Source organism: Macaca mulatta, chromosome 2 (assembly GCF_049350105.2).
Source record: "Macaca mulatta isolate MMU2019108-1 chromosome 2, T2T-MMU8v2.0, whole genome shotgun sequence".
NCBI lineage: Eukaryota > Metazoa > Chordata > Mammalia > Primates > Cercopithecidae > Macaca > Macaca mulatta.
Window position 1 is genome coordinate 118,526,138 of NC_133407.1, and position 22,579 is coordinate 118,548,716.

A 22,579-nucleotide genomic window follows, 5' to 3' on the forward strand; every position below is an offset into this window, starting at 1 on the left:
TGGGACTTGTTCTCCTTGGTATAGTTTAGGTCATTGCCTATCACTTTGGCACAGGAGCATAGGATGCATCCCTATGCCTAGTGTGTGGAGGGATAAGCCTACACAAACCACATAGACTGGAATTGGAGTCATAACAGCTCCACAAAGGGAATGGTGTGTGTGTGGATAAGGAGGGAGGGTTTCTGCTGCTGGAAAAAGGGGACATGCATGCTCAACTGGCAAAAGTAACAGCTGTCCATTATTCCAGCTCAGCTGGAGTTCAAATTAGTTTGAGCCATCTATGAATCATGTCAGGCAAGTTGCTAGCCTCTTTGGACTGCTCATTATTGGTTTATGAAATAAGCAGGTTGGGTTCAATGGCCCACTCCACCATTCCAGCTCTGAGCTTGTGTACATCTACCCATTGATGCCATACCCAAGGGGCAGCACTGGAATCAGGGTACATTATCAACATTCTCAAGCGCATTGGTCACTTATTTCAGGCCTCATTGTGTTGCAAACAGTAGCCTGAAAAACCTCCCAATATTGCTGGTCACAGTCTCAGAAAAATTCAGAACTGATTTTGCAGGGGCACGCTCCACAGAAGTGACTGTGGTCTCTGCCACAGATAGATGCATCCTTAGGCTCCTGGATGGAAGCTTTTTTTAGCCTGTGATTCTTTCTGGAAACTGGGCCCCTGCCAAGCTCATCTGGCATGCTGTGCTCTGGGTAGAAGTAATTATTTTTATGAGGCATTATTCATGTCTGGTCTACCTGAGGGCCACCCCAAATAATGTTTCTCTAGCTATTAAAGGCTTCATCAGGCATGCAGAGTCTCTAGTAGTTTCCTTTAGGGGAAAAGAAAAAGATTCCTCTTGAAGTCTACCACCTCCAATGGCAATTTGCTGCGCATTTCAGGGCCACGCTAAGTGGTTGGCACCTGAAAAAAGGGCAAAGTCTTTTTCTTTTAAGTGCAGCTGGAAAATGGGAGTCAAGTGAAAGTAGGGAACTGGGAGAACTATTTCCATACAGCTGAGGTAGCTTTCTTGTTTTGTTCTGAACTGGCAAACTTCAACATGCTCAAGCAATGTTTTGTCAAATTTCTTAAATGCTGAATGTGGCACTGGCCCAAATGAATGTAGATGTTATTTTAGTGCTGGGAGAGATTTATTTTAATGTACAGATGCAGCCACTACAAAGGCCCCTTTTAATCTACTGAGGGCTCTGTTCCCTGCTCTTTTACTCTTTGCAACCCCCTCCTCATTTTAGGGAACCTGTGTATGCTGTGAAATTGCAGTGTTCCTTCCTTCCCTCTTCATCTTGCAAGGCAGCGATATAATGCTGACAATAATTATAATTAAGATGCTTTGTGCAAGAAGAAGCAGTTTGCAATGCTTCATCCTGTTTCCCAGCCTACCAGCAATTCAAAGACAATGCTGCTTGATCAAAGAAAATATGCCAACAGGAGAGTGGACCTGCACAGCTCCAGGCTGTGGCAGGGCAGCCTCAAGAGAAGCTTTACCTTATCTGGGATCTGGGTTCTCTACTCAGGAAAGGAGCCCATTCTTTTACTGCTCGGCTGTGAGATGGGAAATCCATCAGTTGAGCTGAGCCTCAGATACCAATATCTTGCACCTTATTGGGGCCAAAATAAACGGGAAGGGACGCACAGAGGAAGCATGGTGACATGTGAGGTTTGCCTGAGCCAAGTCTGTGCTTTCAAGGCAAGAGCAGGGGAGGAGAGCCACAGACAAGATGGGGTGAGAGGGAGAAAAAAGAGGATATTCACTGCGCTCAGTGGCAGAGGGGAAGCTGAAGCCAGGACAGTCCTCAGTCCTCTCACACCCAAGGCTCCTTTTTAATAATCATTTGTAATATCCCCTTTACTATCTCCAAATGAAATTCATAGAAAATGTAACTTGTTTTCCTATATGCTGCCAAAAAAATCTACAGACTGTTCCAACTATAATATCAAGAACTAGTTGAGAGTTGTTTATAATAGGAAAATATATATTGTAATACATAAATTTTGGGGCACAACTACAAGATAATACAGAATAAAGTAGCTAGATGCTTGTGCTGCACTTTGGTACAAGATCTGTCAATGCAGTGGCCACTGTGTAGATATTTCACCCACAAATCCTGCCCCCTTAGTTGGGGGATACCTCTGAAATAGCCAAGCGGCAGACAAGATAAAGGAGACCCATCTCTCTCTTTCACAGCACTATAGTAATGTTTCTAGAAAATTCCATGTGCAAGACATACTTTGTATTTGCATATAAAACAGAGTTCGGCTCAAGACCAGATATGGATTATGCTTCCCAAGCAATCGATACCATTAGGGACACGGAACTGTTCTTTGGTGCGGGGCCCAGGGGCGGGGGAGGTGGGCGGTAGCTGCTGTCCTGTGAATTGTAGGACTTCAGTTACTGTGAACTTCGAAGCATCTCTACAGACTTCCAGAACAGACCCCTAGGGGGTGACGCAGCCCCACTGAGAACCACAGGAGAGCCTGGGAGCCACAGGGCGGCTGGCTTTGAGTCAGGCGTGCAGGGCTCCAGTCCCAGCTCCAAGACGTCCTAGCAATTGCACAGCCCTGGTTAAGTTACTAACCACCCTGTACCTTTTCTTTAATGGAGAAAACATCTTCTCCTTCGCAGGATAGCTGAAGAGTTAAGATAACACAGGGTGGGTACCTGGCCCAGAGTGGGCCCTCAGTAATTCTATTTTCTGTCTTCTTAGGATCAGCTGTGGTTATTATTTTAATTTAATTTCAGTTTTTTGGAGACAGAGTCTCACTCCATTACCCAGGCTGGAGTGCAGTGACACAATCTCGGCTCACTGCAACCTCCCCACCCAGGTTCAAGTGATTCTCCTGCCTCAGCCTCCCAAGTAGCTGGGACTACATGCGCCTGCCACCATACCCGGCTAATTTTTGTCTTTTTAGTAGAGATGGCATTTCACCATGTTGGCCAGCTGGTCACAAACTCATGGCCTCAAGTGATCTGCCTGCCTCAGCCTCACAAAGTGCTGGGATTACATATGTGAGCCACTGGGCCCGGCTGGCCAGCTGTGTTTATAAACTGCCTCCTGCACCCCTGTAGGTCCTATACTATTTCTTCCCTCTGTAACCACCTTCTTAGAGACCAAGGATGTTGGCTTTGCACTCTGCAGCATCCCTGTGGGCATGGGTTTCCTAGAAATTAAGCCTCCCAGGGCTCTGAACTCTTTGGGGCCCTGCCTAGTTTCCCAGGAGCCTCCCCAGTTGTCTTATTTCTTCAGAGTGAGACCACAAACATGAAGGGTCTGGAAGCTCTAGAAGATGTGGTGAGCATCTTAGGAGCTCTTTTTGGGCTCTCAGAAACAGATCAGTTCACAGATGTAGGAAACAAAAAATAAAACATGAGGCAAAAACTTGCCAGAAAACACGTGGACTTAACAATCTCATATTAAGCAGATGAAATGTCCATCTTTTCTACAGGGCAGGGTCATTCATTTTTGAAGTAATTTTAGGTGAGTCCCTTTGGCTCATTCATTATAGTGATTTATTTTCTGCTTCTATTCTGAAGTCAGAAAGATTTGGGTTCAAATTCTGGTGCCCGCATAGTTCCCCCCAGCTTCCAGATGGGAAACCTCTATCATCTGTTTTCCAGCCCAGCCACTCCAAAACCTCCATGCGCTCAACTGTAGAACAGAGGGACAATGACAGTATCTGTCTGTGAGGATTCCACGTGCTCTTTGGATGTTCTACAAACTCAGCAGCGTTGGGAATGTTCTGGGTGGTTGAGATGACACCAGGTCTGGCTTACCTGTCTTCCAGCAATAAAGGAGGAAACTTTTCACAGGGATTTGAAGCCTAATGTTTTTGAAGGTGACATGGAGTCTGCAAGGCTTAGAAGGAACCTGAGAACCAGGCCGGTTGATGAAATGGATCTGGGACCTCTGGTGGAGGGATCTTAGCTCTTTAGTGGATGGACTGTTGAGCAGGGGTCATTCTCCAGTCTTGGAAAAACTGTATGGAGACTCAGCTACCGGGGAGGAAACCAGGATATGGATTAATGCATGTATTTAATGTACATACCCGTTGCTGTGTGTATGTATGGGTGACATTTATTGAATATTTACTATGTGCCTGGCACTGTGCTAGGCTCATGACATACATTAGCTCAGTTAAGGCACAAACCTATAAGATGTGCATCACTCCTGTTCCCATTGTGCAGATGAGAAAACTGACTCTGAAGGCATGCTGCATGTACATGAAACAGGCAGGACTCCGACCTAAGTTTGTTTGAAATTTTCCAATCTGGGAAGGAAGCAGACACAGATAGTAACTAAGAAACTGCTAAAGTGGTGGGGCCTGGTTATGTTACCAGGGGGTCCTCGCTCACAGAGCTCCCAAGATGGTGGCGAGCCGCTTCCAAGGTGGTGGCAAGCCTTGTGTTCTCTGATCTGGGGTTCTTGGCCTCACAGATTCCAAGGAATGGAATCTGGGGCCATGCGGTGAGTGTTACAGCTCTGCTAGAAGCCGTGCGTCATGGAAGAGAACCATGGAACCCAGCGACTAGTGTTCAGCTCGATTAGGACGAACCCAGGCACTTAGCCATGCAGGAACAATGGCGAGCCTCTAGCCCGATCAGGAGTGGCAATGGGCGCCTCACTGGGTCAGGAGCACAGCGGACACCCTGCTGGTTCTAGAGAGATGGAAGGCAGCGGCAGGTCTGTGACGGAGGCAAACAGTAGTGATGGACTGCAAGCGAAAGTTCAGCTTGAGCTGTAACAAACATGGACCAGAAGAGTGCAGTTGCAAGATTTAATAGAGTGAAATAGAGTGAAAACAGAGCTCCCATACCAAGGGAGGGGACCCAAAGGGGGTTGCCATTGCCGGTTCGAATGCCTGGGTTTGTATCCCGATCCTTGTCCCTCTCACTGTGCTCTCAGGCAATAGATGATTGCCTATTTCTTTACCTCCTGTTTTTGCCTAATTAGCATTTTAGTGAACTCTCTGATTGGTCGGGTGTGAGCTAAGTTGCAAGCCCCGTGTTTAAAGGTGGATGCGGTCACCTTCTCAGCTAGGCTTAGGGATTCTTAGTTGGCCTAGGAAATCCAGCTAGTCCTGTCTCTCAGTAACACTATGGCTTATTACCTATAGAGGTGAGACTCGTGAAATTCCCCACCCTCAGTACAGAGAGCACTGGGCCAAGATCATGGGACACAACTGAAGCTCTTAAGCATGGTGGTCAGATGGCCTATGCTATGCATAGAGAAAAAGTACCAGTCATTCCAACGGGGCCTCAGAAGTCCTCATTCTCTCAAAGCCACTTCTTGCAATACTTGGACGTCCACAATCCTTTCTCTTTTAAAGGCTTTTGTCCGTGCTAAAAGTCCACTTACCCAGGAGCTGGGAAGAAGGTGACGATTAAGCCGTTGTGCTGGTTGTTTCCCCCCGACCATGAACACTTGGGGCAGCCCCGGGCTTCTGCCCCTACCAGCTTGACAGGCTGTGGGAATCACTGGGAGTGGGTGAGGGGGGTGCACTGGAACTCAGTGCCCACAACCCTAGGTTCTCTTCCAGGATCCGCCCCAAGCAGACCTGAGGAAAGGCCTGGGACTTGGAGTCTGAGCAGCCTCTTGAGGTCATCCCCTTTTGCTAAGTGCTCCATTGTTTATGTTCTTGTGTCATGAACAAGCAGAGGCCACAGATTTCAGCCCACAGATTTCAGGAGTGCCATCAATGGGGTTTTATTTGAATTCAACCTAATTTCCATCAGAAGTCTTCATTATCCTAGTAGGCAAGAACTTTCCATGAATTCAGTGTCTCTCTGCCTATTCCCAGGGTTTACCTGAGGCTGAAGAGAGAGGGGATTATTTAAGCATGTCATCATGCAGGCATTTCCTGAGTCACCCAGTCCCATCTGGTCTTCTATCATCAGTCCAGGCACAGGTCAGTGCTATGGCCTCCTCATTCCAAGGGAAGGTCACCTTGGAGTCAGTCAGCAGCTCCCTGGGTCTCACTCTGAAGAGCCTGCGGGAGCAGGGAACCCTTCCCCACTGAGCTGTCTGTCTGTGGCCTCTGGGAGGCTGTCTCCTTTCTGGCAGTAGCAGGGCTTAGAGTAGGGATGCTCTCGGATTCTTCCCAGCAGTAGGAGAGAAAGGACTGTGTAGAGCAGAATACTCCTGTCTGCTCTGGGAGTTTCCAGAGTTAGACCCAAGGTAGGAAGGCAGATGCCTGCCCAGACATCATGGTGCACATATTTCTCTTGGGGTCTACCAGCTCCTCGGCTTCCCTTTGATTCTCTTCCCTTTCCAGTCCAAATCATCTTTCCTGGGCAGCTTATTCAGGGGGCTGGAGGTAGGGTGTGGAGAAGACAGGGTACAGATAGGACAAACTGGCCCAGGCAGTTCCCCTGTTTTTCTTCCTACCCTGAGATTCCCCAGGCCTCAGCTTTTGAGAGTCAAAAATCCAGAATCTGCTTCTTAGTTCTCTGGATTCCTGTGTGTCCTCCCTTCCCTGAGGCCTTAAGCATGGAATGCTTTAGCTGAGGGAATGGAGAAAAGCCAGGGGGTGCCAGGAATCTCCGGGAAGAAGTACAACTGGATTTCAGACTTATTTCTCAGAGAGCATGAGAGGCACTGATTAACCTCCTTGTGTCTGGACCACGGTGCATTTGCTCATTCATTTACTCATCTAGCTTTTATGGAATGCTTTCTGGGCACCAGCTATGCTTAGGGAATATGAGAGGTGAAGAGAAAACTTCCCCTTTACCTTCTGAAGTTTTGCTGAAAATCAGCTGACAAAAGACAGATTAGTAGGAGAAAAGACATACAAAATATATTCGAATGTATGTAACGTGGGGAATTGCAGGAGAGTGATTACCCAATAACCCAGTGTGGTACAGAAGCTTACATATTGAATATACATTTTTCATGGGGACAGGGGAGAAGGGGACCCACACTGGAGGAGACGAGTGGACATTAGGGAAGGTGAGGGGCAGAGCTGCACAGGAACAAAGGTTGTCTTATTATGCAGATGATGTCCCCCAGGTAATCTCTTGGAGCTGCTCTCAGAAGAATAGCTGAAAAGTCTGTCTGGGCTGGTGATGACTCCCACTCTCTTCTCTGGTCATTGTTCTTTCCTGGTTATTTGATGAGATTTCTAGGGCAGGAGTTTAAGACAATTACATTTCTTTTGGAGAAAAAAAAAAAAAAAAAAAGCTCTCTTGGTCAGATGAGGATATTCCAAAGAGAGTCCCTCCCTGCACTTAGGATAAGAGGGGGAACAAGACTAAGCTAGAGGAACCTTGATTCTGAGGCAGCTTCTAAGGTCTTTCAGCATGTCAAAGCTCCAGTCTTTGGGATATCATTCTTTGAGTCCCAACAGAATGTTGGTGGAATGGAGAAATGTGCAAATTGAGGGACACTGAGATCAGACAGCCTGGCTGTCCCCTGAGGCCTCTGTCTACTGAGGGGGCTCTTTTGGGTGTTGGCCCTGCTGAGAAGGAGTTGGACTTGGCCTGCCAAATCAGACAGGAAAGTGCCAACGCCACCTCGCAGCCCACCTTCAGGAGACCTGACCAGCTCAACCCACTCACAAAACCAGGTGAGAGTCAAGGAGCAGTCACGTAACAACAGAAGATGGCTTTTCCAGCCTCACCATCTGCCTGATGAAGGGACAAAATTGGTATTCTTCACTCCAGGGCTGACTCCCACATATTCTAAGGTCCTGAGATTCCAGGAAATTAGAGGGAAAAAGTGTTTGATTACTCCAGAGTGCCGTCTGCCCCTCCTTAATGTTTCCCTGTCTCCTCCCTCCCCTCCCTACTCATAATCACCTCATGTGCAGCTCTTCTGAGAGGATCTGCATTGGGCCAGGTCTGCTACAGCTGGTCACATCTGCCACCCAGGTGTTTGACTTTGAAGTGGGTATCTCCCTGGCCAGAGGGAACCAGGCCCAGTGGCTTGCCTTGCCAGGCTGTGTTACTGCATGAGCAGACTCATACGTGCATGGTCTTCCCTTGGCTCTTACTGGTGTAGCCATCCTTTCCATGTTCAATGAGTTGGAGATTCCAGGAAAAGAAAGTGATGGTCTTATTGACCCACCACCAAGGGGACAGTTTTGCTGTGGCAGGCTACCCCCAGAATTATCACCAGTTTTTGTTTTAACCTTCCTGTCTTTGTCTTTTAAAGGCCAGGAAGTTCAGCTTCCTAACTTGCATGGACCACATGGTCTTAACATTCTCAGCCTCTTCAAACTCATTACCAACCTAGAATTTTGTGCACAGCCAAAAATGCTTTCTCTACCCTCCCTCTTCAACTGGTCTTAGGCTATCATAAATTCCTGCTCATCCTACAGACCCTGTCTCTTTAGTGGAGAGTTCTTTAACTCTACCTCCAGTTTAGGTAATTAGTTCTCAGAGTAATCTTAAGGTAATAGCCTAATCACGTAAGCAAATCAGTCATCATTACCTAGGGGAAGACAGAACCAATTTGAATATTTAGATGCATTAATTGGTGCAAATATTCTAGGGTGTTTAGGTAGTAAATGACTTACCCTGATACCTCCAGTTTGCATTTTATCTGACAGAAAAGAACACCGGGAGCACACTACATCTTATAGTTATGGAAACCTCTTTGCCTTTGCTGTATAGGTTGAAAACAGGGGTGAAAGTAACTTCTTAGTAGGAGACTTGAGGCCCATAACTTTTTTCTATGACCCTTGCTCTTCTCCAATATCAAGTTTGCAGGGTGTTATTAGGATTAGCAATAAAGTTTTTTAAGCTTCTAGCAGATACCTGGCACATATTAGAGGGCTTCATAAATGGGATTAATTATTATTATTACTACTGCTATTATTACTACATGATATTCCTATGAATCAAGTTATAAAATAATTTTCTATTTTTTTTTTTTTTAGAGACAGGGTTTCTATCCCCCAGGCTGGAATTCAGTGGCACAATCATAGCTCAATGCAGCCTCAAACTCCTGGGCTCAGGTGTTCTTCCTACGGAACTTAGACTGTAGGTGTATGCCACTGCACCCAGCTAATTTTAAAAAATTTTTTGTAGAGATGTGGTCTCACTCTGTTGCTCAGGCTGGTCTTGAACTCCTAACTTCAAACAATCCTCCCATCTCAGCCTCCTAAAGTGCTGGGATTATAGGTGTGAACTACCACACCCAACCATAAAATGATTTTCATCATGGAATAAGTCTTAGGTAATTTGGAGACATATCTGGTGAGCAGAGAAGTATGCTTCATTAAATAATTTATTTGGAAGCAAAATCATGTTCAAATTTATCAAACTAATATGACAGAGCCTTGAGATCTGGTGTGTGTGTTAGGAAGGGCTGGTGGGGAAGTGCTGTATCTGGCCAGATTGAGATGCAACTCATGGGTCTTTGGCAAACTCAGGGGTTCCAGGCTTCACCCAGTCAGGAGGGGTTAGAAACAAGATCATACTTCTCCATCCCTGGCACCCATTGCTCCATGCAAGTCCATCTGTCATCTCTCACCTGGTAAGATGAGCACTCTTGACCCCTATGCAGTCCCCCAGACACAAACCATGCATCCCAGCAACTTCCCCTGTAGATTTTCCCAAAGCACAAATCTGTTTGTGTCTCACATCCTTCCCTCCCCTGCTGAGAACCTTTTCATTGCTCTCTCTTGCTCTTGGGACAGAGTCCAAGCCACATGGATGTCAGAGGTAGATCTCTGGAGAGAGCAAACTCCCTGAGAATAATTGATATCTCCATCCACATCGCATTCAACCACCCCGTGTGTTTCACAAGCTCCCTGCGCTGGGAGCTTCTCCAGGTACAGGGAATACAGCAGTAAACAAAGAGCCTCAACCTCTAGTTGGATGGGGATGAAACACAATAAATAAATAATATAAAATGTCACTTAATGTCAAATATTGATAAATGCCATGAAGAAGCAGGTTTAACTGCTGACAAGAAAACCAGCAGAATATTCCATGTATCGGATGGGTGTGGTGGCTCCAACCTATAATCCCAGCTGCTCGGGAGGCTGAGGCAGGAGGACTGCCTGAGCCCAGGAGTTAGAGATTGCAGTGAGCGGTGATTGTGCCGCTGCATTCCAGCCTGGGTGACAGAGCAAGACCCTACCTCTATTTTTTTAAAGAATATTTTTAGCTCAAAGTCAGTTCATTCCCTACAGCAGTAAGGGAGAATACAACCTTGATAGTCATAGAAGTGTCTCAGAAAGGGGGAGCCAGGTGGATATTTACAGCATTTTAGAGTCTGACTGGGCAGGTCTTCCAATGTGGGGATCTGGTTGGGATTGGGACCTCTCCCGAGTAAAGCAATAGTTACTATCTTTCTGGGCAAGGATTTTCTAGAACTAATAGCAAAGTCATGAAAGTCATGTTGATGGAGGTGGCTTTGGTCCCCAGTCCTAACAGTTAAGCTGCAGGATGCAAACTGTCTCAATTCTCTTAGGGCTAAGTATGCAACAGAGATCAGCCCAGGTCATTGCCTGGGGATGTTCTGTATGAGCCCCAGCCTGGAGCTGCCAGATTTAGTAAACCAAAAATATTTTATCTGCCTGGCATGGTGGCTCACACTTGTAATCTCAGCACTTTGGGAGGCCAAGGTAGGAGGATTGCTTGAACCGAGGAGTTAGAGACCTGCCTAGGTAACAACATGGCAAAACCCTGTCTCTACAAAAAACACAAAAATTAATGAGGCATGGTGGACATGCCTGTAGTCCTAGCTACTCAGGAGACTGTGGTGGGATAATCGCCTGAGCCTGGGAGGTCGAGGCTGCAGTGAGCCATGATCACGCCACTGCACGCCAGCCTGGGCAACAGAGCAAGATCTTGCATCAACAAAAAAAAAAAACCCTTTATCTGGCAATCCTATTAGAGTGCTGTCAGTTTTTCAAATGAACTGTCTATATATTGAGTCTTGTGTTTCACAAGGTACTAGTTGGGCCAAGCTGAGCTCTGCAGTTCCCTGGAGACTGTGACACAGGGTGGTGTTCAGTTCACCACAGTTCCCTCTCAGCTCTGGAGGGAATTTGAGTTTGGGAGCTCCACAGGGCACTCAGGTCCCTCGAGGGAGCTGGGTGTGCTTGGACAAGTTCTTCCCCATCTCCGTGCCCTGTAACATGAACCTGACAATCAGAGGGTTTGCAGGCATCCCTCCAGCTCTGTGGACTGCCCACGTGGAGATTTTAGTGCTATTTTATATTAAATACAGTCATAAACATCTAACTCAGAGATGTTTGGCAACTGTATGTGGCTGTTCTATTATTGGTTTGGAAATGTTTAGAAACTTGACCCCCAATTTTGTTATGGTCTCTTTGGTAACTGTTATTAGGTGGTGACCTAATAAGAAATTATTAACTAGGGAGCTATAACTTGGAAGCTTATAATTTTTTAAAGGACATTGATTTGTGCAGCCCTGATTAAAATACAATGAAGCCTGAGGCTTAAATGTTTCGTTCTGAAAGGTTGAAAGGGTGGGAATTGACTCTAAAAATGTATTGGCTTGAAAATTTTATTGAAATAATATTATTTGAAGAGCTTTGTGAGCATAAAATGATCTGACAAAAACTATTTGATGCTAGCTCCGGCAGCCTGGGAAAGCTGAGGGAATATAGGTTTCTTCAGATGAAGTCTGGAAAAATGCTTCCAGATTACCTCAGGGGTGAAAAGAAAATTATTATTCCATTCCACAACCCTGCTAATTCTTTTCAACATCAATCCAGTCAAGTAATTAGAACCCAAATGGAGGAAACATTTATAATTGTCATTTACTCTACTTACCGAAGGTGGCTGTTTTGAGAAGCTCTGACAGGACAGAAAAAAAAAGTGATTATGAAAGAAATGTATGGCCAAATGGATCAGGCCTTCCTACACACATTCCCAGAAGCCAGTCACAGGCAGCAGGTAGGGATGGTTACAGATTAAAATAGGCTTCCTCAGCAAAGAAAATCTTCTGCTATAGCCTTGTCCATGGAGTGATAATGTGAGCTATTTCTCCTCCCTCTCTGTCACCACAGACATATATCATGGAGCTCTTTGTTATTTAAAAGCATGTATAAGAAAGATTACCAGCCCCCCATACTACAGGGAATACTTCAGAAGTGAAACATGCAATCTTTTAGGGGTTACATTTAAAATACCTCCTCCCCTTTTATCATTATATTTCTTCACTTAGACTAGGCTAAAATATGAGATGTTTCTGCTGCTGTGAGAATTTTTTTTTTCTAATTTCTGAAATAATACCATAGCTTGGAGATTAATGTTCAGGCTTTACCAAGATTATAACAAATGCATATTGCTTTGATCTAAATATTTCTCCAAAGGTTGTTGCTGATCATTCTCCCTTGCCTATAATATTCTAAGAAAGCTTTTGAATTTGCCAGCCTGATCCCGAGGGGGACAAGAGCGCAGCTGCCTTCCCTTCCTTCCCCCTCATCTTCCCGAGGATACTCTGTTCTTAGTTTTGCCCAAATTAGTCCCAGGATTTCAGTTGTCTTTTTTGTCCAACATTCCATCATGCAATTCATTAACATCTTCACATGAAATATTTAACAGATGAGTTATGTCCTAATTCACATTGCAGTTTTAAATTGTTATTCATGTGGTAAGTCATTTATCTTGGACACCAACAGACCTCTGGAGTGGGCTCACATTTGATGTAAAGAAGGTTGGAGTTATTTTCCTTGATGCTCCAGAACAGTGGCCTTATTCCAAACCCTGGGTTAATAGTGAAATAGTCCCAAAAAATGACATTCAGATTCATTGTTAGTTCTACTCGCAATTAACTGTTTTGAAAACAAACAGAAGAAAACATTTAAACAAACGTGGCTTGGGTAATGGCTATTACAGTTGACCGTTAATTAAGACAAGTTGGAATCCAAACGTGCCAGGCCTTGTTACTATCACTGCTAGCAATCTTTGCCATGGTGCACAAAGAAATAAAAATTCAGAGACTGTCAAAGTGGGGGTGAGACTGGGTAAGAGGTATTAACCAAGCTGTGTAAAAATACCCAGTGCCCTGATTAAGAAATATGACCACCTAGAAGGTTGATGATCTGGATGAGCATTTATTTGTATAATTTGGGTTTTGGGAAAAGTCACTTGACTCCTAAGAGATGAAATACCTGGGAAATCCTTAGCAGGTATTTTATTTATTATTAACTTATTGTAGTTGTATTTCCTCTAATGAAGCTACAATTTTCTACTATATTCCTACCCATGGAATCTGTTGGAAGAAAATATCCTGTTTGTAGAACAAGGCAATGCAAGGCAGCTCTTGAATCTGTTTCTCTGCCTGGACATCACAATGAAATAATTGTCCACATTTGCAATTGTCCAGCAGTAGCCAGGTCATTGAGAAGTTTTGTGGGCAGGTGGTCTGACTGATGTGCACAGGAAGCTGATGGCACCAGTATCATGGACAGCAGTCTTCTTGAGTTCTGTACCCTGACCTTTCTAACCTTGTCCTGAGTATGCATGAATGATCACAATTCCAGAAGGGGTGAGTGACAGGGCATCTTCTTCTGTTTTCATTTGCTTTTAACAGAGTGGTAGAAACAGGGTAACTTGTAAAGAAAAGGAATTCACTTCTTAAAGCCTCTTCTCAGAGGCTGAGAAGTCCAAGTTCAAGGGGCCCCCCGTGGTGAGGGCCTTGCTGGTGGGGGCTCTGCAGAGTCCCAGAGAGGCACAGGGCATCGCATGGTGAGGGGACTGAGTGTGCTCACTCAGGTCTCTCTCCCTCTTCCTGTAAAGCCACCAGTCCCACTCTCATAATAACTCATTAATCCATTAACCCATTAATCTATTAATAGATTAATCCTTTCATGAGGGCAGAGTCCTCAGGACCCAATCACCTCTTAAAGGTGCCACCTCTTAATACTGCTGCATTAGGGGTCAAATTTCAACATGAGTTTCAGAGAGGACCAACATTCAAACCATAGCACAGGTTTTGAATGGTGGAGCACACCTTTCCTTAATCCTGAAGGAAAAAGATTCATTCTCTAAGAGCCTGCTTGGCTGATAGCATGACTTTGTAATGCATTTACTCACTGATATAACACTCTAAGGAACATTCCTAGTAGTGGACAGTTTGCCTTCATCATAGGTGAATTTTCTGCTCACTCTCAACATAATTGGCATGAAAGATATATTAGCCATGAAACACAAGAATAAAGAATAAAAGCTCTAGGAGCAAATCACAACATGAATGATGACAACGCTATCAACTAGTTAGAGTGTTTTAATATCCATGATTTTATTTACTCTCATTGATTTTTGTCCCACAAAAATTCTGTTCAGAAGCTAGAGCTGGTACAACTCTATTGGTGGAGACAGAGAAGTAAAGTGACATACCCAAGGGGACACAGCAGTGGTCTCAAAAATGGGATTTGCAATCAATTCTCCCAGCAAAACAATTCCTGATTGGAGTTCACTGATGGTGGCAGGATTGTTTTTCTGCCTTTTGGATGAGCTCTCTGTATGTATGTGAATATATTGTATGGACTGGAGGGCTGGACAAATGGAAATAGGGGTGTTTGGGTGAGCTTGTGTGCCAGGTATAGTGAGCACTATTTTACAAACCGGATCTGTGCCCCTCCAGTATGTTGCAAGTTGAGGCCAACCCCAGGGAAAATTATTTCTAAATGAATACAATATGAAAAAAGTTGTTTTATTTCTAATTTTATATGTAACATTGTTATTTCGTGAGTTTCAGATTACACTTGAATGCATGTCTATTAACATGATATGAGATGCATGCATGATTTCATCTTGAATGCATTAAACATAATAGCACTGCAAATGTAATTTGTAGTCTCAAGTTTTATAAAGCAAAATAAATAAATCTTGAGGGTGGTGGTTGCATTGATTTCTTTAGGGTTCATTCAAACTCATTACCAACTTCCCCTTGCAAGTCCAGGTTGTCTCATGCTGGCAGTCCTGTTTGCTCTAAACCCCCTATACCTAAGTCATCTCATTTCTTCTACCTCTGGGGAGTGGTAGTATGGACAGGTTTGTGGAGAACTGTACCTTCCATCCTTAAGGAGTGCTAGGGTCCAGTTCTTTTCTATGGTTCCTTCTAGGATCACTGGTCATCTTCCAATAGAAGTCTCTGCAATGATGGAAATGTTCTAGATCTGCATGGTCCAGTACCGTAGCCTCTAGCCCCCTGTTGCTGTTGAGCACTTGACATCTAACTAGTGTAACTAAGGAACTGAATTATGACTATTATTTAATTTTAGTTAATTTTTATTTAAATAGCCACATGTAACTAACGGCCACCAATTTGGACAGCACAGGATCAGAGCATTCTAGCCTGTCCCTAGATTCAAATATGCTGATCACTGGCATTCTGCAAATCAAATGGTCTATGTGTTTTGGAGCTTAGATGATGCCCTGCGTTCATTTCTGTCAGCTCTGGGGATGCTGAAGTGTGAATCTCTCTTCGGTGATTTGACTGCTCTCCCCAGGCCTCTACCCCTGGCAGTTGTGTCTCTCACATCTTTTTCTCAATACACCTATCACCCAGCATATACTGGGTTTCTGATAAACATGGGAGAAAGGACTGGAAGAACGGAGGGTAAAAGTAGATAGGAAGGAAGTTAAACAGTTGGGAAAAGAGGAAGTCTGGAAGGAAGATACTTTATTGAAGTTTCGATATCTGTGGTCAAGCCTTCTTAGAGTATTGAGAGGAGTTATGAGAACAGTCACATGGATAGTTCAAAAGAGACGTCAGTGCTTCAGATGCCTGAATATTTCATATGAAAAGATTCTGGGCTCTTGGAGATGACAATTCTTATAACAATAATTTTGCTGTTTTGTTGATTTCCAAAGACCTTCCCAGCATCTTGGGGTCACTGTCCTAGGAGGCTTACCCCATACTGGCACACTGGGAAGGATCCTATGGGATAATATTTTCTGGATTGGTTGTGTTCCTGGGTGGTGCGTAAGATATCAACAGATGCAGTTGTGTAAAGGGACTTTGTCTCTATCTATGTGATGAAGATTCCCAGCAGGGAGGGAGCCCTGGGGCATCTGTAATCAAATTGAAGGAGCACTGTGACCTCCAGGGAAATATGTTGATGATTTTCTGGACTGTCTAAAACATTACAAACCCCGGGAATGGTGATTTTATTTTCTGTAACTCTCCTTGGGACTTGAGTTTCACAAAAGCATTTGCTGTCTTTGTTTTCCTTATTAAATTAGCAAGGATGACTTAAATCAATATACTGTTACGGCTTGAAATGTTGCTGAAAGAACAAAATAGATGGGCTTGACAAATGTCTCAGGTTCCATTTAGGTTATGTGGGAGCTGAAGGCAGAGAGTGGGATTCGCTGAAGTAGTCGTGTTTTCTCTGATAAAGGTCGAAAAAGAAAAATGTGGACCAAAACAAAGGAAAATAGTGAAAGAAAGCTACACTTCTGTTTGTGGCAGGTGATACTTGGTTTTCTAAATACAGCTGGCCATAGGATTCCCTTAAGTATTTTTGTTGATTTGCTTGTTTGTTGGGGGAGAGGGATATTCTTATTTTTTTGTTGCCTTGTTTTTTGCACTTTAAATCATTTTCACACTTAAGAAATAATTAGCTCAATCCCATTACTCTCAATCTCTTACACTCATTCTCCCGTTTCCCATTTTACAGACCCTTTCCCTAGCACTTCCTCTGCAAGCTTTCAGAGTGGACTTTCTAAAAATATAAACCTGGTCCTGCCACTTCGATACTAAAGACCTTCAATGGCACCAACAGCAGATGTCAGAATACTTTTTCTGTAAAGGACCAATATTAAATCACTGAGGTTTTGTGGGCCATGCAGTCTCAGTTAAAACTACTCAGCTCTGCCATTGGAGTCATAGACAGTATGCAAACCAATTAGTGTGACTGTGCTGCAAGAAAACTTTATTTACAAAGAGGGGCTGGATTTGCCCATTGGACCAATCTCTGGCCTACAAGATACTCTTGAAGCTTTGGCCTGACATTCAAGACCTTTTGCCATTTGACCTCAGCCTGAGCAACTGGGTCCCCGTTCCCATTCTTCTCAAGCCTCCAAACAAATGATGGTCTTTAAAAAGGTCCTCTCCCTTTCCCTCCCTTCCTGTTTCCTCCATTTGGCTTGCCATCTTCCCACTGTTCTGTGAGTGGGCTCTCCATGCCTCACCTTACACAAAGCTCTCACCAGTGCCCCCAGGCCAAGTCAGCCCCATTCTTTGCATGCTCCAGTTCTTTATGCTTCTAGTGTAGCTTTTACAATGGATCTACTCCTCAGCTAGACATGGAGGGAGCTTAGTACCCAGTGTAGAGCTCAGTACCCACTGAACAAATGGTCGTGAAGTTGATCCATCAATGAAATTGTGAGTCTCTTAATCATAGGAGAGTATGTTAACTTATGGGTAAAAGAAAACACTGCAAACCCCAGATATGCCACAGGAAGCCAGGGGCCAGTGTTACTGGAAAGGGGATGAGGTCAGCCAGCAGGAGCACAGCTAGGTCAAAACTAGCAGAACAGTTGCACCCAGGACTATCCAGGAGCCCTTGGGCAACAACTTCATGGCACAGGAAGGGGTGTGAGTGAGGAGGGAGGGAAGCAGTGTCTAGTTCAGGGCATCAGGACCAGGACGAGGATGCAGCCCGCTGGAGAGGGATCAGAGAGAAGCAGCCTGCATGATTAATGGGATGGAGGGACTGACTCATGAGGAAAGATGGAAGCGCCCCAAGGAGCTGGGGTAGAGGACCGACAGGGGCAGATGAGAGCAGGCTGCAAGTATGTGAGATGGATAAACACCCAGAGGGGAGCAGCTGGCTTCATCAGGGAGGTGAAGATGAGGGCTCAACCAGAGAACGGGGGTGGGGGTCTCCGAAAGGGCATCGGGAGACTCATGGAAGCTCAAGAGATGACAGGTGGGCCCGGGACAGCTCTGGGCTGTTGGAGGGAGAAGCACCATGGAAAGGCTACCCTGCAGTGACTCTTCCATGCAGTCCTGATGCTCTACCCTGTAAGGCCTTGCAGCTTGCCCTTGGCTCTGAGACGTGGCCTTAGCCTTACTCTCTGCCTGACAGCCTGGCGGGGGCTGGCCGGGGGAGCACTGTGGGAGGGGAGCTGTAAAGAAGCACACAGAGGAGGACACATGAACTCATTTCCCACCCTCCTCTTAGATACCAGTTATTGGTTGTCACAACAATTTCGAGGCCTCTCCTCTGAAGTCAGTTTTCAGCCAGCCCCTGCCTGTTTTTGGTGAAACCGGAGATACTTGTTCCAAGCCCAGCACTCACCCCCGCCTGCCAGTGCATCTGATCAGAATGCAGCCCGGACCCTGTTTCGCATCCTGCACCCTGGCCTGTCAAGCATTTGGAAGATGAGATTTATTTGAAATGCAGTCAACTGCCATCAGACTGAAGATCAGCTTCCTTCAGGCATTCTCTGAAACGTCCTCCAATGCCGGGAAGAACAGCTTGTGTTGTGTAGTCTGGCCAAGCGGCCTACATCACAGTAGATCCCCAACAGCTGATTTACTAAAGCCATCCTCCACCTTGGCTGTGCATGAGAATCATCTGGGACACTTATAAAACGTACCCAAGCTAGCCACATGGCTCACACCTGTAATCCCAGCACTTTGGGAGTTTGAGGCAGGCAGGTCACTTGAGCCCAGGAGTTAGAGATCAGCCTGGCCAACATGGTGAAACTTCATCTCTACAAAAAATACAAAAATTAGCCAGGTGTGGTGGTGCACACCTGTAATCCCAGCTACTCGGGAGGCTGAGTCATGAGAATCACTTGAATCCAGGAAGCAGAGGTTCATCTTATTTTTCTCCATGAAAACGGAGAAAAATTTTCTCAGCAGTGAGCTGAGATCACATCACTGCACTCTAGCCTGGACAACAGAGTGAGACTCTGTCTCAAACAAACAAACAAACAATTCACACAGCTGTTACTCTTCTATATTTCTCTCTAACTGCTGACTATAATACCACTTGAAAGTTTTTTTAAAAAGCAAGCATATACTAATGGGTCATCTGTGTAGTCAGCATCTTGCTGGGGGCAGGGGTTCAGCAGGGAGCAAGAACAGGTCCTCATTCTTGAGGAAGTTGTGGTCCAGAGAATGAAGGACACTCACGGCAGAGCAGAATGATCCTGGGGCACCGACATGGTGCATTTCAGAGGCTTTTCACATTCTGCACGTTGCAGCCATGCACTGCTCTAGTCTTTATCCTAGAGTCTGAAATTCCAAGTCCAAACACAGATGGCAAATCTTTCCCAAGGTACACACCCAGTTAACCTTTACTCTCAGGGCTCGCTTCAACAATTTCTTTAGGAAGTAGAAATGCCCTTGATAGTTATCAGGGTAACAACAGCCCAAGACCTTTATGAATCTCCAAGTTCCTGAAGCCAGCACAACAATGATTACCCAAATGGGAGGTCCCATATAGTGGCACGCAAAATTTTAAGAGTATTTAAGTGATTTTTTTCCTTACAATTGTGTATTTCTTTTGATGGGTGGGTGTTCCAGTGTTATTTAGGTTGAATTACTGTAGATCTTTAAGCAAAAGGAAGAAATGTGGAAGAATAGATAAGAGTATTGGTAGTATGCAGATATGGCAAAAATTGGGAGGTTGTGTGCAGCGGACTAAAGTTTGCAAAACTGCGCTGGGGTAAATGACGTGCTCCAGGGAATTCAGTATTTCCTGTAGTCTCATTCTGCCGAACGCCTCTCAAGTTTTCCTACCATCTGAGGAGCATTTTGCCCTTTTACCATTTTACCTCCTGAGATGGTTTAAAGTCTTTCAAGTGGTTTGGGCTTCATGAAGAAAAATAAGATGAACTTCCTCATGTTATAGTTTTGAGGTTCCACTAAACTTCACTTCCCTAAGTTCCAAGTCACATTCTTAACCTCTTCTCTTTTTGGCTGTTTCTGTCACTAGAACTAGCATTCGGGGTTGCTTTAGGAAGCTTTTCACAGACAAAAAAAAAATTACATAATTTTACCAGAGTTCCATGGGAGAGAAGAACCTTGAGATGTGGACTCTAGGAGGCCAGTTAAACTAAGTCACGTTATAGTAAAGTGACTCACTTCTGAATACCAGCCTCATGACAAGTGCTTTTCAAATGTTACGTCTCAAAAATACATGCAGAGTACACATTTTAGACATGCAAGTTCAAACAGTAATAGCTGATACAGGAACTGACGCGATAGTGATCTTTTGAATTTTTTTTCTTTCCTCTTCTCAGTTTGTGTTGGGGTGGGGATGGGGCAGGGGTGCAAGTATATGAATTTTAGAAACGCCAAAGTAGCATGTCTCCATAGAGCCATCTACACTGTGCTGTTTGTTTTGTGTCGAGAGTTCTATGAGTGCAGGTAAACTTGAGAATTCTTTACCTGAGAGATAAAATGTTTTAGTTGTATGCTTCACTGTACATTTGATTTTATATGCTTTTATCAGCTTCTTGTCATGATGGATAATTTTCAACGATAATCTTAAATAATTGTGTAAAGGGATCACTAATGCCTTGTTTTATTTATAACTTGTCCCAGCTGTAGGCATTCAGATGAAACTTGAATTTTTCCAAAGGAAGTTCTGGACTGCCAGCAGACAGGTAAGTTATAATCGGCATCTTGAAGCATTAGCGACACTGTTATTATACAGGTGTTCACATTTGGGTACCTGGAGCCTAAAAGTGCCAGATTTCCGATGAATGTTTGTAAAATGAACTGTCGGCTGCTCAGATTACCTTTCATTTCACTGCAAAGTAAAGGGCTGTCAGCATGTTAGACACCACATGCTGAGCAGAGCAGGGAATTGGCTCCTAGGAACAGTTTTAATTGTGGGATCAAGATAGTGACCTTCCAAAGGAGTTTTTCTTTTAAGTATTGGGGCCTTTTGTGTGATTTTCATACTGACTTTCCCCTAATCGCATGGTCATGCCTGGTTACTTGTGAATCTCATTATCAAAATTGTGAAACCCTTTACATAACTAGTTTCTCCAAAACATATATCTGACTTCTTTGTTCACAGGGTCTACCTTGGAGAACCTGGGAACATTTTTTTCTTTTTGCTGTGCTCTCTGTGCTAAGTCATCTCGGTGGTATTTGTTGTAATTTGGTAGAAAGGGCCACTGATAAGTTGCTTCCATCTGCCGAAGAATAAATGTTAGAATCGTTTATCATCCCTTAAATTAAAATACTTTAGGAAACTATAAACTAAGCAGACAGACAGGGGTTTTTTAAAGTCATTGAGAATTAATGAATTTTAAATTAAATAATTATATAATTATATTTGTAGTTACCAAAAGATTTGAGATCTTAAAAATATGTCATTACTATTTAATGACAACATAAAGTAGATAAAAAAGAGCCAACTCCCCCCTCAATTTTTTTTTTTTTTTTTTTTTTTGAGACAGTCTTGCTCTGTTGCCCAGGCTGGAGTGCACTGGTGCGATCTCAGCTCACTGCACCCTCCACCTCCCTGGTTCAAGTGATTCTCCTGCCTCAGCCTCCTGATAGCTGGGATTACAGGCGCCTGCCACCACACTAGGGTAGTTTTTGTATGTTTTAGGAGAGACGGGGTTTCACCATGTTGGCCAGGCTGGTCTCAAACCCCTGACCTCAAGTGATCCGCCCTCCTTAACCTCCCAAAGTGCAGGGATTACAGGTGTGAGCGCCTGCCCCCCCACCAACTGTTTCATCCATCTTTTATTTTACATTACTCTTTGGAATTGATATTGATTCCAGAGATGGTAGACAAGACACATCATGGAGCATTCCTTTTCAATGAAATTGGGTATTTGAATTCTAGCCCATGACTTGGATAGCTTGTCCTTAAGTAGCTCAGTGGCAGCCACAGCAGACACTGGGATGCCCAAGGAACATAGTAACACATTTCCCTCTGCTTTTTGCCTTCACAGTGTGCCTCCCTGGATGGCAAATGCTCCATCAGCTGCGATGATGAGGTAAGATGGCCTCCTGGTCCTGTTTCTACCCCTGTGGAGAGAAGGTGACAGATGGTGCTTTATGACCGAGGGAATGCCCTTATAAACGGGGCCAGGTTGACACATTGCACTGGGCCAATCTAAAAAAAAAAATAATCATTTGCTTTATTTGCTTTGTTTCTTTTTTGTTGTCATTCCCCACCTCCCAGCAGTTTATGACAGCTGGAAATGTGCTTTAAATGTCTCATGGACGGCACTACTGGAATTTTGACATTTTGTGGGAAATAATACAAACTGCTACTGTTTGAAGCTCACATTACAATTCTCAAACCTTTTTCTACATGCCTTAATCTCTTTCCATCCTTGTAACAACCCGTGAAATAGGTAGGACTTGTTGACCCATCTTGCAGATAAGAAAAACTGAGGATCAGAGAAATTAAGTGACTCAGCTAACTTCATGTAATAAGCAAACAAAAAATCTAGGAGTTAAAAACTTTGAAACTCAGAATTTTTCTTTGTAGCATACTGCTTCTCTCCTACAACTCTTTTCTCCTCTTTTCTTTTCTCTCTTTCTTTCTCCTCTCCTGTCCTCTCTGTCTCTCTCTCTGTCTCCTCTTCTCCTCTCCTCTCCTCTCCTCCACACCCCTCTCCTCCCCTCCCCTCCCCTCCCCTTCCCTCCC

The 22,579-nt window shown here is 44.4% G+C and overlaps 1 protein-coding gene across 5 annotated transcripts in view; it reads left to right on the forward strand.

Moving 5' to 3' along the window:
- Positions 1-22,579, forward strand: part of CACNA2D3 (calcium voltage-gated channel auxiliary subunit alpha2delta 3) — a 941,064-nt gene that overhangs the window by 821,024 nt on the left and 97,461 nt on the right. For all 5 annotated transcript variants that reach the window (XM_015130679.3, XM_077993170.1, XM_015130680.3 and 2 more), the window contains 2 exons: positions 20,506-20,567; positions 21,876-21,920. In XM_015130679.3, the coding sequence (XP_014986165.1) occupies positions 20,506-20,567; positions 21,876-21,920 (107 nt within the window). The remainder of the gene's footprint in view (positions 1-20,505; positions 20,568-21,875; positions 21,921-22,579) is intronic.